Genomic DNA, 16,095 nt, shown 5'->3' on the forward strand with positions numbered 1-16,095 from the left:
GTCTGTCTGGAACTTTGAATCTTTTTCTACATAACCACTTTCTTTAATGTCTTTTTTAAACATTTCATTAACCTGGAAATAGTGCAATCAGTCATATACATGTTCTTTGACTTGTTCATATGGTTTTAATTTCCATTTTCCTCCTTCTTTAATTATCAATTCACCATATGTAATCCAATTACCTCTCATATTTATTTTCTTTACACTCATAACCTCTAATGGAGACAACCAGTGTGGAACTTTCGGTTCTAATAGGTTTTTATACCTATCCCATATTTCAATTAATGAACTCCAAAATATGTGGTTCCCAAAACCTTTATGGATTTTCTTCTTTTCACACCATAAATACGCGTGCCATCCAAATCTGTTATCAAATCCTTCTAAGTCTAATAGTTCTTTATTCTCTAATTTTATCCACTCTCTCAACCGGCAAAGACATGCTGCTTCATAATATAGTTTCAAGTCTGGCAGGGCGAAGCCTCCTCTTTCCTTTGCATCCGTTAATAATTTAAATTTAATTCTTGGCTTCTTGCCCTGCCAGATATACCTTGAAAGCACTCTTTGCCACTCTCTAAAGATTGCTACCCCCTTTAGTATGGGGATAGTTTGAAATAGAAATAACATCTTTGGAAGGACGCTCATTTTTATCGTAGATATTCTACCCCAAAAAGATAATTTCATTCTTCCCCACACCTCTAAGACTCTCTTTATTCCGTTTCAGACCGGTATATAGTTATTCTGAAACAAGTCAATATTCTTAGGAGTTAACCAAATTCCTAAGTATTTAACCTTTTTCACCACCTCTATCTCTGTCCTTTGTTGCATTATTTCTATTATACTTTGATCCATATTTTTTGTAATTATTTTGGTTTTCTTCTTGTTTAATCTGAACCCTGCCACACTTCCAAATTTCTCAATCTCATCCAAAACTTCTTTTACACTTTCTAAAGGTTCTTCAGTTGTAATTACCAGATCACCAGCAAAGGCTTTTACTTTATATTCATTCTGGCCAACTGTTACCCCTTTTATTAGTTCATTTTTTCTCATTGACCTCAGGAAAACCTCTAGGACCATTATAAATAGTAATGGCGAAAGTGGACACCCCTGTCTAGTTCCTTTTGTTATTTTTATATCTTCTGTGGTTACATTATTTACAATTAACTTTGCTTTCTGCTCTGTGTAAATTGCCTTTATCCCATTAAAGAACTCAGTTCCCACATCCATAAACTCCAGGTTCTTCAACATAAAGTCCCAAGCAATATTATCAAAGGCCTTTTCTGCATCAACAAACATTAATATAGCTTGCTTCTCATTCCTTGCAGTCAGATATTCCAAAATATTAATTACATTTCTTATATTATCTTTCATCTGCCTGCCTGGAAGGAAGCCTGCTTGATCTTCATGAATAGTTTCTTTCAGTATTTTTTTCAATCTATTCGCTAAAATCCCTGCAAATATTTTGTAATCTGTATTGAGCAATGAAATAGGCCTATAATTTTTCACTTGTGTTAGGTCTGAGTCTTGTTTAGGGATCAATGTGATGAAAGCTTCTTTCCATGTTTCTGGGATGTCTCTTTCCTTTAAGATGTTGTTCATTACTTCTTTCAATGGTTGCATTAAAACCTCTCTCATTTCTTTATAATATCTTGCTGTAAATCCATCTGGTCCTGGGGCTTTCCCTCTTTTCAGTTCGTTTATAACTTCTTTTATCTCCTCATTTCCTATTGGGGCATTCAGTTGGTCTTTCTTTTCTGTCGGGATCTTTTGTACCTTTTTTTCTTTCAAAAATCGTTCTATTTTCCTCATGTTGTTTCCTTCTCTGTTTCTATATAAATGTCTATAAAAATCCAAGAATCCTTTTCTGATTCCCTTTGGATTGTCTATCTCTTCTCCGTTTACAATGATTTTGTTGATCGTATTTTGCTCCTTTCTCTTTTTGATTTGCCACGCAAGCCATTTACCAGATTTGTTCGCAAATTCAAATTTTTTTTGTCTTAGTATTTTGATGTTCAACTCTATTTCTTTATTTATGATCATTGCGAATTGTGTTTGCAAAATCTTAATCTCTTGTTTTATTTTTAGGTTGTTTGGTTTTTTAATAAGTTTTTGTTCATTGTCCATTATCTGCTTTAAAATTTCTTTTCTCCCTTTTTCTCTGTATTTGTTCTTCAATGAATTCTGTTGAATGAAAAAACCTCTCAACACTGCCTTGCTTGCGTCCCATACTACACTCATCTTCGTACCTTTGTTGCTGTTTTCCACCAAATACTCAATTAGTTTCTTTCTTGCTTTTTCTATAATTTTTTGATCATCTAAGAGACAATCATTAATTCTCCATCTGAAAGTTCTTTCTTCAAATCCTTTCAGTTCCATTTTTATTGGATTGTGGTCCGAGATTGTTCTAGGTTGAATCTCAATTTGTAGGATCCTTGGGGTCAATTCGTTCGAGACCCATATTTGATCCATTCTTGACAATGACTGATTAGGTTCAGAAAAATAAGTAAACTGTTTGTCCAATGGGTGTCTAAGTCTCCAAATATCTATCAGATTATGGTTTTTAACCATTGAAAAAAAAGTCTTAGGTAATTTTCCTTCTTGCTTATTCTGTCTCTTAGTCTATCCATTTCCAGTGAAACCACCGCGTTCATATCTCCCATTACTATGATTTTCTGATCCATGTAATCGAATAGTTTTTCTTCTAATGTTTTGTAAAAATCAGCCTTATTTCCATTAGGTGCATAGATCCCGACAATTATCAAACTTTCGCCCTGCCATTTGATCTGTACTGCTATAATTCTTCCTTCTTCATCTTTGAAGATTTGTTGTGCTTCAATTTTGCTTTGGATGTATAAAACTACCCCTCTTTTCTTCTCTTTATCTGATGATATAAATTCGTTCCCTAGTCTTTTGTTGATCAAGATTTTCCTGTGTTTCTTTGCGACGTGTGTCTCTTGTAAACATATAATGTCCAATTTTTTCTTTTTTAAGAATTGTTCAACTTTATTCCATTTTTCCCCTCATTCATCCCATTAATATTCCAATTCCATAGTTTTAGTGCCATATTGATTTCCAATTAAATAAGTTTTATTTATTTTTAACTGTTTTATAATTTATCTGTATCTTCTTCTTCCTTTTCTTCTTCGTCTTCTGTCTTTTTCCCATTCTCATCGTCTTCTTCCCCCGATTCTGATTCCTCCTTGGCACCTGCTCCTTTAACTTCTTCAACTTCTTCTTCTTCTGCCTTTAATTCCTTATATCTTCTCAGGAATTTTCCTGTTTCTTCTGGACTTGTCAATCTGCGCTTCTTGGTTTTGTAAAAAAATGAGATTCCCTCCGGAAATTCCCATCTAAATTCAATGTTGTTCTTCTTAAGTACCTGCACCAAGGGTTTGTATGGGTCTCTTCGTTTCAATAATCTTATTGGTATGTCTTTAAAAATGATTATATAACTTCCGTCAATATATAATCTTTTCTCTCTGTTCTTCTGTAATATCAGATTTCTCATTTCTCTGTCCTTGAAAGTGATTAAGGAGTCTCCTGGAAATTTCCTTGTTTTAGATGTTTTTACTCTCATTCTAAATGCATTTTGTACTGTTTTAGCTACCTCTTCTAATGGTAACTCCATCCATTGGGCTAATTCTGTTATCAGTCTTTCTTTAATATTTTCATTCTGTATTTCCGGGATGGCTCTCAGCCTCAGATTAGTTTCCCTCTGTCTCAATTCATTCATAGCAATCGAATCTTTAATTTCTTCTTGAGATTTGTTTAGTTCCATCATCTCCACTCTGATCCTCTCTTCCTCTCGCTTCACTTCCTTCATTTCTTGTTTCATCCTCTTAGAACCCTCCTCTAGTGAATGAGTTCTCTTAGACACCTCTTTTATCTGCCCTTTCAATTCATTAACTGTCTCATCAATTTTTTTGTCCATTTTCCCAATTTTATTGTCCACTGATTCTAATTTTGATTCTAAATTCTTTTCACTCTGTTTTATTTCAGCAAACATCCTCAAAATTTCTGCTTTAAATTCTGCTTCTTGTTTAGACCCTTTCCTCTCTGCAGGTGTCCCCCCCATCTGCTCCCTTCTTTTGCTGGTGTGTCATTTTCCAGATTTTATATTTTATGTTTAACCACCTTAATAAAAGCTATAAAATATAGTCAAATTAATAACCCAAATGAAACAGAAGTAATCTTCTTGCCACCAATTAGGCTATTCCACCAGATGACTAGTTCGGGTGTAAACCATGCAGAGTAATGTAGTACAAAATTAATCTTCTTGCCACCAATTAGGCTATCTCCAAATAGGTTTTTGCAAATTAATCCACAACTGTCTTCCAAGAAGAGTAGCTAAAAGTCAAATTAAATCCACCCAAACAAAGCTATCTTAGTCCAGAAGAGAGAAAAATATCTTAGTCATAAATTATATCCAATTGTCAACCCTTTCCAAAATTTATCCAAATATCCAATATCCAGAGGTGAAGTTCTTAAATGCAGAAAAAAGGGGGTTACTAATTTCTATAATTAAAGAGAGAGTTGTCGCTTTCAAATATTATGCCTCTCCCCCCAAAAAACAAAAAGGAAAACTTAAAAAACAAATTGTAATTTTTCTTTTTCTTTTTTTAAAAGCAATTTATTGGGTTTTACAATAGAAATAAACATAATAAACAATATAACATTTGTCTTAACATAGTTTCACATTTTCTTTGGACTTCCTCACATCTCCCGCTCCCACTTTCATCGTTATAACATTTTGTCAGCAATTTATCATCTTATTTAGATTCTTATATCCCTTCTATGTTTCATAATCTTATAGTTCTCGAAAGGGGTTAAATTTTCACAGTCTTACTTATTTTCTTAAAAGCTTCTAAATTTAGTGGTGCTCAGTTATTTTGGTCTAGCATCTTATTTAGCATTCACTCAAATTACAATGTTTTTGTAAATAATTCTTAAATTTCTTCCAGTCCTCCTCAATCCTCTCTTCTCCCAGGTCGCGAATTCTGCCGGTCATTTCAGCCAGTTCCATGTAGTCTATCAGTTGCATCTGCCATTCTTCCAGTGTGGGTAGATCATGAGTTTTCCAGTGTTTTGCGAGAAGTATCCTTGCTGCTGTTGTTGCATACATAAAAAATGTCTGGTCCTTCTTTGCCACCCCTTGGCCGACAATACCCAAAAGGAAAGCCTCTGGTTTCTTAGTGAAGGTATATTTAAATACCTTTTTCAATTCATTATAAATCATTTCCCAGAACGCCTTCACTTTAGGGCAAGTCCACCAGAGGTGGAAGAACGTTCCCTCACACTCTTTACACTTCCAACACTTATTATCAGACAGGTGGTAAATTTTTGCAAGTTTGACTGGGGTCATATACCATCTATAAATCATTTTCATTACATTTTCTTTCAGAGCGTTACATGCAGTAAATTTCAATCCATTACTCCACAACCTTTCCCAGTCCTCAAACATGATATTATACCCAATGTCCTGTGCCCACCTTATCATAGCCGATTTAACCGTTTCATCTTGTGTATTCCATTTCAACAGCAAGTTATACATCCTTGAAAGTACCTTGATCTTTGGTTCTAACAATTCTGTTTCTAGTTTCGATTTCTCCACCTGGAACCCTAGTTTCTTATCATTTTTAAAAACTTCTTTAATCTGAGCGTAATGTAACCAATCTCGCACTTTGTCTTTCATTTTCTCCAAACTCTGCAATTTCCAATTGTCTCCATCCTTTTCTAGTATTTCCCAATATTTTGGCCATTTAGCCTCCATATTGGGTCTTTTTCGGGCCTTAGCTTCCAAAGGTGAAAGCCACCTTGGTGTTTTATTTTCCAGCAAGTCTTTATATTTTGTCCAGACATTAAACAGTGATTTTCTGACAATATGGTTCTTAAAGGCCTTATTTGCTTTAACCTTGTCATACCATAAATATGCATGCCATCCAAAAGCATTGTTAAACCCTTCCAGATCTAACACATCAGTGTCTTCAAGAAGTAGCCAGTCTTTTAGCCAGCAGAACGCTGCGGCTTCATAATACAACTTTAGGTCTGGCAGGGCAAAGCCCCCTCTTTGTTTTACGTCAGTTAGTATCTTAAACTTAATTCTGGGCTTTTTGCCCTGCCAGACAAACTTAGAAATATCTCTCTGCCACTTCTGAAAGCACTCCTTTTTGTCCAAAACCTGAAGTGTTTGAAATAAAAACAACATCCTTGGCAATACATTCATCTTGATAGCAGCAATTCGGCCTAACAAAGAAAGTTTCAATTTTGACCAACTATCTAAGTCTCTCTTAATTTCTGTCCAGCATTTTTCATAGTTGTCCTTAAATAGACTTAGATTTTTTGCTGTTATGTTTACCCCTAGGTATTTTACTTTCTTAACCACATTAAGTTCCGTCTCATTCTGAAACCGTTCTGACTCTGTATCAGTCAAATTTTTTCCCAAGACCTTAGTTTTCTGTTTATTTAATTTAAACCCAGCCACCCGACCAAAGTCATTAATCAGTTGTAATACTCTTTTCGTGCTAGGCTCTGGCTTCTGCAGAGTCAAAACCAGGTCATCTGCAAAAGCTTTTAATTTGTATTGTTTCTGTCCGACCTGAATTCCTTCCACCAACCGATCCCCTCTAATCATATTCAATAGCACTTCCAGAACCGAAATGAATAACAAAGGGGAGATAGGGCAACCTTGTCGTGTCCCTTTTTCAATTTTGAACTCTTCTGTAACCACATTATTAACTATCAATTTAGCTTTCTGTTCTCCTGAAGGGGAGTGAAAGGCGGGATATCAAATCCAAACTCTTCTTCTTCTTCTTCTTCTGAATATATCGCCTCAATCCCATTCTCAAAACCCCGTCCCACTCCCATCTCTTTTAAATTTCCCATCATAAATTTCCAGGAGATATTGTCAAAGGCCTTCTCCGCGTCTATAAAAATTAAAACTGCTTTTGTATTTATATCTGTTTGCAAAAGTTCCAAAATGTCAATAATGTTCCTTGTATTAGCAAACAGATGTCTACCTGAGAGAAAGCCGGCCTGGTCCTTATGAATTACTTCATTTAAAACTTTTTAAAATCTAGTTGCCAAAATGTCTGCAAATATTTTGTAATCCACATTCAAAAGGGAGATGGGACGATAGTTCTTAAGTTGTGTCTTTTCAGCTTCCGACTTTGGTATTAATGTGATGAACGCTTCCTTCCACGACTCCGGTGCCCTCTTCCCCTCCATAATTTCATTGCTGACCTCCATCAAAGATTGTATCAAATAGTCTTTTAAAGTCTTATAGTACTTGGAGGTCAGCCCATCTGGCCCTGGAGATTTGCCAAGTTGCATGTTCTGAATGGCTTGTTCAATCTCCTGTCGTGTTATTTTAGAATTCAGGATTGTCCTATTTTCTTGTGACAATTTAGATAGTCCATTTTTTGCCAAAAATTGTTTAATCTCAACTTCGTCTTGCGGCCCTTGGGTGTATAGTTTTTTGAAGTATCTCTGGAAACACTTTCTAATGTCCACTGGATTCTGAATGTTTTTTCCATCAACCTCTAAGTTTGTAACCGTATTTAATCTTTGTCTTCTCTTCAACTGCCAAGCTAGCAGTTTTCCACATTTATTCGCCGACTCAAACGTTTTTTGTTTCATTAATTTAACCTTCCATTCAATTTCCTGATTTATCAATTTAGAATATTGTGTTTGATAAAGTTTAATTTCTCTCAGAGTTGGCTGTGACTTCGGATTCACTCTTAATTTCTTCTCTAATTCTTTTATTTTATCCAAGATCTTATCTTTTTTCTCATTTTGTGTTCTTTTCTTTACTGCATTCTGTTGTATCAAGAATCCCCTCATTACAGCTTTGCTTGCGTCCCAGACGATTCTTTTTTCCACCGTAGTATTCATATTTATCTCAAAGTAATCCTTCAAAACTTTTTGGGCCTTCTTGGTAATTTCCTGATCTCTGAACAAATTGTCATTCATCTTCCATCTAAAGGATCCAGTTGGTAGTAGTGTCATATCCATCTTTACTGCATTATGGTCGGAACAGGTCTTTGGACAGATTTCCACTTTTCTGACCTTAGGTGCCAGGCCTCTAGAAATCCATATTTGGTCGATTCTTGTCCAGGTCAGTTGGGCTTCAGAAAAGAATGTTCCCTCTCTTCCTAGTGGGTTCTTTGTCCTCCAGATGTCAATCAAATCCATATTGTCAGTCATTTCAAAAAAGGTTTTAGGTAGTCTGCCGTCTTTTGTAACATTTTGACTTTGTGACTTGTCCATGTTAGTTGATACGACCCCATTCATATCCCCCATCATTATGATGTTGTTGTAGTCCAGATAGTCCAGCATTGTCTCCTGCAACTTCTTGTAAAATTCCGATTTCCCTTCATTTGGTGCATAGATTCCTAATATCAACAGTTTCTCTCCTTGATATTGTATCTCAATAGCCAAAATTCTTCCATGTTCATCTTTAAATAAGAATTTAGGTGACAGGCTCTCTTTTGCATATATCACCACGCCTCTCTTCTTAACTTTATCCGACGATACAAATTCCTGGCCCAATCTTTTATTTATTAACACTTTTCTGTGGAGCCTCGTCACATGTGTTTCTTGTAGACAGATAATGTCCAATTGTTCTTTTTTTAATATGTGAAATATTTTCTTCCTTTTTTCCGGAATGTTACAACCATTAATATTCCAACTCAGCAATTGCAGAGACATCCTGGATTAATCTGGTTATTTCTCCAGGGGTGGTATCTTCTCTGAATCTTCAGGTTCCCCAGGTGCTGGTGTTGATGCTGGCGTTGCCCCAGGCCCAGAGGGTAATTCAATTCCTTTTTGAAGGTCCTCTCCGTATGTAACCAAAAATTTGTCTCTCTCTTCCAATGTTCTAACTTTAACCTTTCTCCCTCTAAAGGTAAAAGATATTCCTTGGGGGAATTCCCACCTAAATGGAATTGCGTTGCTCCTTAGTAGTTTAGCAAGTTCAGAATAGGCGGCTCTAAGATCCAGCAGTTGTCTTGGAATATCTTTATAAATTTCAATTCTTCTATCCAGAACCTCCAGTGACTTTCCGTAATGTAGGCCCAAAATCTTATCCCTTTCCTCCTTTGATCTCAATGTTATCAAACAGTCTCTGGGCCTCTCCTTCTTTATGAATCTTCCAAGTCTGAAAGCTGACACAATTTTAAAATCCTTTTCTTCCAAATTCCAGAACTTGGAGAATTCTTTGGTCAAAAACTCAGTTAGATTTCCTTCTTCTGCCTCTTGTAATGATCTAATCCTCAAATTATTCTCACGATTTCGCAGTTCTATCATAGAAAGATAAATCTGATGTTCCCCAACTTGTTTAGTGAGTGGTCTTACCTCTTGCTCTAAATTTTCCAATTTTTGTCTGGTATCCTCAGCCAATTTCCGATTTTCTGCTGAGGCCTCCGTTAACTGTCCAATTGCTTGTGTATTCTGTACCACTTGTATGGTTAATTTATTTAAACATTCTGTATTTTTGTCAATCTTTGCTGATTGCACATCTACTTTCTTGTCCAAAGCTTCCAATTTTTCAAAGATTTTGTCTAGAACAGAAACAGATGCTCCTGAGGCCATATCTTCCAATTGTAACTGCTCTGCTTCACCCTCTCCCTCTTTTGCCTGTGACAAGGCAACTTCTTCAACTTCTACTTCTGAGGGCAAAGTAGGTACAGATGATCTACGTGTCTGCGAGGCTGAGGTTAAAGTTGTTAAAGTTGTTTGTCTAACTCTCCCTCTTTTTCTTGTGCCACTCATTCCAACGTTATCTATCAGTCAAGGTCACACTGAGTTATTCCCATGGGAATTGAAAGGCCCAGAGCAAGCAAACAACAAGGGAATCGAAAGTAAATGTACATGTAAAGTCACTGTTTTAATCCAATCCTCTAGAGGGAGCTTAAAATGTCTTTCAGAGTCTAATTTAATATCCAAGAACCTTCAGATACAAATGTTTAGCAGAGTTTATAAATGGTCACTTTGTTACAGACAGTGCTTATTTGTCTCCAAAAAGAATGTTTCAAATTTAAAAGGTCTCAATACCCTCAGATTGTTGCAAGTTCCAATATACAGTATCCAAATCTGCAATACTGACAGCTCAATCTCTCAATGCTCAGGCAGCTCCGGACTCTGGGTTTCACCTTCTAATTTGTAATCCAATAAAAGGAGGAAAGTCAAGTGCAAGTAATATTTCCAAATCTTTAACTTAAAGTCTTTACTTTAAGTTGCAAGTTCAGTAGATGCTTAGATCTGTAAAGCTTAAAATCTCTTTCTTTCAGCCTCCACTCCTCCAACTAGTTGCTTTTTTCAAGTTCAATGGCTGCGGAAGACGGACTTCCTGTTTCCACGTCTCTCCGCTTTCAGCCAAGTTCAAGCAAATTAAGATTTTTCATTTAAGGTCTCTAATTTCGAGTGATTCAGTCTTTACTCACGAATAAGTTGCTTTTCATCCAAATCCGAATTTGACAGGAAAAGGGATCAGCGCTCACCGACAGCAGCAGCGCGGCTTCGCTCCACAGACTGTGAAACGGCTCTCAGCGCCGCAACCCCCCTCCACGCTCCGGAGCCCCTTACGGGGTTCCTTTCGCGTTTGGAGGGTCGCTCAAGGCGCCCACCGAGCCTCAAGACCCCAGGCTCTTGCTGCCTGGGGTTTTCCGAAGTGGGTCTCCGCTTCGCCGTAGCGGACGACCCGTTGTCTGCGGAGCCTCCTCTCCCGTTCAGAAGAGGACCGCCATTGCCGTTCGCGCCGCCCCCGGAAGTCCAACAAATTGTAATTTTTCATTCCCACCACTAGGGTTATAAGTAATTTACTGCTTTAAGTGCTCCAAATGCAAAAAAGAAGAAAAGAGGAAAAAGAGAAGTTCCAAAACTTGTATGTCTTAAGTGACAGGAGAACTAAGTTCTTCTTTAATGATTAAGTTCCAAAACCAAGATTTAAGAGTCTTAATTCTTTATCTCTACGTTACTGTAATGCAGCGAACCCAAGTGAGTCTTATTAATGGAGTCGAAAGCTCCCTTTCCGTTTCAAAGCTCTTTGTTCTTTGTTCTTTTTAAAAGTGAAAGTAGCAAACCGTGATCACCCTCTAATTTCCCTTCTGTTACATCGAGGGCTTCAAACAGACGTAATCTTCGCTTTCTGCTCCCCCTTTTTACTTTGATAGTCCTTTGACTTGTAGCTTCTAAAAGAGTTACTTTTTAAAAGTTCAGGGGGAGCAGGGAGACAGTAACCACTAGCGGCAACTTACTTGCTGTTTGCAGCCCTGTGCGCTGCGCTGCATCTGTGTTGATTCCAGATGACAGCCGAACTCCTTACTTTTATGTTTATACTCTGAATCCTTCCTTAATCCATTTCCTTCTAATTTGTAGTCCAATTTGGTTCAGATTTCTTCTATTTTGAGAATAGAGCGCTCTTCTTGCAAGCTCGGGGCTTCACTATTTGGATATAGAAAATGGCTTCCCTTAGCCTGCTGCCCACTCCTCCGTTCTCTTCGCCCCTTTTGGGGTTACCTGACGGCCGTGCGGGTTGCTCCTGGCTTCGCTGGGAACCTGACCCTCTAGATATTCCCCCAGAGGTTAAATTCGGGGGCTACTGCGCCCTGTAGCACCCCTTTTTATCCAAAATAGCACGGGATTCACCTCGTGGTGAAATCCCCGCTTGAGGGAGAGTCGCGCTCCACTGGAAGTTGGCTCATGTATCATTCTGGAATGTGTAAGGCAGTGTCAGGGAATGGTCTGAAGATGATGACTGGGAAATGCATTCTATGGCAGACCAGCTACTCTCCAATGGAGAGTTGGATGGGGAAGAGTGGTCCCCATTGTCCACAGTGTGTTCAGAAGCAGAGAGAGAGAGAAGCTGAACAGCTTAGGGAGGGGTTACCCAGGTGCGAGATAATGACACGAGAAACAGAAGGGAGGGGGCAGCTTGTCAAGACATCACTTGAGAGTGTGGGGGACTCCCCCCTCACCACGGACTCATAGGTCCAAACGTATTAGAGAGCAAAGGAGTCAGAAGGAGGGAGGAACTTCCCGTTGGCGCCTAAAATGCTGCGCCTTGGAAGGAGGATTTAGAATAGCCAACTGTCCTCCTTGTGGAGAGCTGTGTATTTGTGCTTGCAACATGATGCTGTAATAAAAGGACTATAAATATATCAACTGCTTGTTAATTCTTATCTGTGAAGTTACAGAAGGGAGGAGAGGACTCTCCATGCCTGACAGGTAGGTAGAATCACCTTGAAAAGCAATCTGAATTGAATTGCTCTCCCGTCTCTACACTTAGTCAGGAAGACAAATGGGGAGAAATGGCAACTGCCTCCCCAAATTCACCCAGTTCATCAAAACATTTCTATATCAAACTCCCCTTTTCATTCACTACTCCAACTGGAAAAAGAAAGCTCAGCTCATTTTTGGACAAAGATACTTGTGTTGTGTTTTCGCTTAGCATTGCAGCACTCACATTGCCTTAGGCTGAAATCCTGCACACACTTGCTTGGGAAAGTATTTTGTTCCAGTGACAACAGTGGGATGAACATCTGACTAAGCATGCTTGGCATTTATTAACTGATTGATTTTAGAAAAAACTATACTCCACCCTTCCAAAGCATTTGCATTGCCTGGGGGGTGGGGTGGGGGGCTTACACCACTTTAAAGCAACAGCAGTAAAAATAGAAGCAGACTCTGCACTGCAAATTCTAAAATGACTGTTACTCAGATAAGAAACCATGAATAATAAAAACACAGGTGTTCATGCATGTCACAAAGGCATAGCTTGAGTGGCCAGGTCTCATCTTCTCAGGAATGTGCAGAGCTGGTGCATGAACCTAGGACAGGAAAAGACCACAGCTGCTTTCTGAGCATCCAGATGCTTAACCACAAGGTGCCATAGTGATAGCAAGAAGCACCACCCTCGTTCTGAATTGGCTTTATGATGATGCTACGTGGTGGTACTTCAGGACAGGTTTTAATAGGTTGGACTGTAATATGAGGATTGTAATCATATTGGAAGCTGCAACAGAGATGGTATGCAAAATCTGTCTCACATACTATAATCCACTAAACTTTGCTTGAGCTACTCCTATTGCAAAACAGCTTACGAGTGCTGCTGATATTAAGGGGGGGGTGGTTAAAACTTGATGGAAGTCTTTATATCAAAATTCATCTTCTTCTGCTTTTATTTTCTAGGGTTGATGTGACCTGCAGTTGATTAAATCAATGTGGAACACAGAGAAGGAAAACCAGACAGTTATCACAGAATTCATTCTCTTGGGATTTGGGGATCTCCCTGAGCTTCAGCCCCATCTTTTTGTACTGTTCCTAGTGATTTACATTGTGACAATAACTGGGAATCTCCTTATCCTTTTGCTAGTTGTGTCTGATCAACACCTCCACACCCCCATGTACTTCTTCCTGGCCAATTTGTCTTGCTTGGAGACCTGCTATAGCTCTATTATCTTGCCCAAAATGTTGGCCAATTTGATAAGTGGCAAGAAGTCCATTTCTCTTAGTGGATGTCTGTTCCAGTTTTATTTGTTTGGTTCTTGTGTAGGTATAGAGACATATCTCCTGGCAGCGATGTCCTATGACCGCTACCTGGCGATATGTAAACCTTTGCACTACACTTCTATCATGCATGTAAAGCTCTGTGTTCAGCTCATTGTTGGGGCATGGATCGACTCTTTGCTGGCTAATTGTGTAATATTATATCTGATGGCCCAGTTATCCTTCTGTGGCCCAAATGTCATGGATCATTACTTTTGCGACTTCATCCCACTTGAAAAACTCTCCTGCAGTGATACAAGCATGACTGAACTTGTCACCTTTCTTTCGACCTTCATTTTCACTATCACCCCATTTCTACTGACCCTCACATCCTATGTTTGCATCATCACCATCATCCTAAAGATACCATCCACCACTGGACGGCAAAAGGCCTTTTCCACCTGCTCCTCTCATCTGATTGTTGTCTGCATTTTTTATGGCACAATAATCATTGTCTACATGCTGCCAGATACACCAACTCTGAGAGACCTCAATAAAGTCTTCTCCGTCTTCTATACGGCCTTGACACCTCTCGTCAATCCTTTAATCTACAGTTTAAGAAATAAAGAAGTACAAAGAGCCCTAAGAAGAGTTTGCAGCAAGGTGACGCATTTTGCAAGGATGCCGAAAAATGTACTGTCATAACTGGTTTCAATAAATGGATCCCTGTTTTGCCTAACCATTTCTACAGTGTATGATGCTCTTAACTGTAATATATTTCCTTCAAGAGAATACAGGAGGGATAGGGAACCAATGGTCTTCCAGAGGTTGTTGAACTCCATTGCAAATCCAGTGGCGGATCTTGGGGTCTCAATTTTCAGCAGCTCCCTGTGTGATGCCAAAATTTGGCGCCCCTTCTGCCTCTCATGCAGTGCCTCTGAGAATCTACACTCAAATCCTTCTCTAGCACATCAGCTCTACCTGAATGGCATGGAGTTGGAGTCCAGCAGCCTCTGGAAGGATACAAGTTTCCCACGAAAGGAGTTGTGGAGCCAACAATCAGTAGTACTTTCTTATTTTTTTTATTATTTTTTAAATGATATTTATTACTTTTTCAAAATTTCCAACACAGCAACAAACACAAAGAAAAGGAAAAAAGAAAGAAAAAACAATACAAATATCAAATCAAGCAAAGACAAACAAAAACAATTTAAAAACACCTCAAACATTTTCAATATCTTATATTTCATTCACTTATTTCCAGCAACTTCCTCACAGCTCCCTTTTTGTATTCTACTTCTATTATTTGTTTCAGCAATTCCTTTCCATCTTACTCTGTTTTCTATTCTATAATTATCTTAACACATTCTTGCCATACTTTCCCCTTAATTTTCTATTAATCTATTTATACTTAATTCCTTATTACATTTCAACTAAAGCCATGTAATTTCATTCCAATGTTTTTCTAACAATCTAAATTTACAGTATTTCTATAAATAGTCTTTAAACTTTTTCCAATCTTCTTCCACCGACTCTTCACCCTGGTCTCGGATCTTGCCAGTCATTTCCGCTAATTCCCTATAGTCCATCTACTTCGTCTGCCATTATCCAACACTTCGGTGTTTTCAAGAAGCAACCATTCTCTCAACCAGCAAAAGACAGATGATTCACAACGAAGTTTAAAGGTCTGGCAGGGCAGGTCCACCTCCTTCTTTAGCATCCAACAATATCTTAAGCTTAACTCGAGGCTTCCTGCCCTGCCAAACAACTCTAGGAGCATCTCTCTGCCACCTCCTGAGACCCTCCATCCCATCCAGAGCTTGCAATGTTTGAAACCACAGTAACATCCCCAGCAACACAGCAGCTCCCATCCCCACCACAACAACTCGGCCCAACAGTAACATCTTCTGATTTGACCATATTTCCAAATTCCCCTTCTCTTCAATCCAACATCCTTCACAATTGTCCTTAAGCAGATTCACATTTTTGGCGGTCATACTAACCCCCAAATACCTCTCTTTCTCAACCAATGTTAGTCTTGTCACCTCCTGAAGCTCTATCAGGCTTTCCTTCTCCAACTCAAACAGGGCTCTGGTCCCCAAATTTATCCGCTCTTCTCTAAGTTCAATCATAACGAATGTCAGCTTATGTTCATCAAGTTGTCTTTGTATGGATGGGGCTCTCCTCTCCAGTTGTATCACCTTAAGTTCAGCAGCAAGGGTTTTTCCCCTGACTTCATCTGCAGTTTGCCGTATCAGAGTAGATTCCTGTATCGGTTTCTGGGTGGTTTCTGAATTGGTATTCACCTTTTGTCCCAACTTATTTAAACTTTCTACAATTAAATCAGTCTCAATATTTGCAACATCCAGTTTCGCATTCCTCGCATCTGTTTTCTTATGGAGTTGTTCCAGCGAATCATTTATTTTCAACAATGCAGCCACTAAGGCCTCCTCTGTCAACATCCCATCTGCTTTTTCCCCTTCGTTTGCCATAACACTTTAGAAATTCAAGGTCAATTCCAAAGTTTCACACTTTTCTTATCTTGCAGCTGGAAGTTCCCCCAGCCCAGCTCCTGTAAAGTAACCAATTTCAAAAGCTTCCACTAGGGGGAAACAA

The 16,095-nt window shown here is 38.5% G+C and overlaps 1 protein-coding gene across 1 annotated transcript; it reads left to right on the forward strand.

Annotated features, from left to right (window-relative positions):
- Positions 1-12,928: 12,928 nt before the first annotated feature.
- On the forward strand, positions 12,929-14,184 carry LOC308461816 (olfactory receptor 1E16-like; the record flags this gene model as incomplete). Its single annotated transcript, XM_080978981.1, has 2 exons — positions 12,929-13,020; positions 13,183-14,184. Exon 2 carries the CDS (start codon positions 13,213-13,215, stop codon positions 14,182-14,184), a length of 972 nt encoding a protein of 323 aa, XP_080835107.1. The 5' UTR covers positions 12,929-13,020; positions 13,183-13,212.
- Positions 14,185-16,095: the final 1,911 nt, after the last annotated feature.

Source organism: Podarcis pityusensis (assembly GCF_964106645.2).
Source record: "Podarcis pityusensis genome assembly, chromosome: 13".
Lineage (NCBI taxonomy): Eukaryota > Metazoa > Chordata > Lepidosauria > Squamata > Lacertidae > Podarcis > Podarcis pityusensis.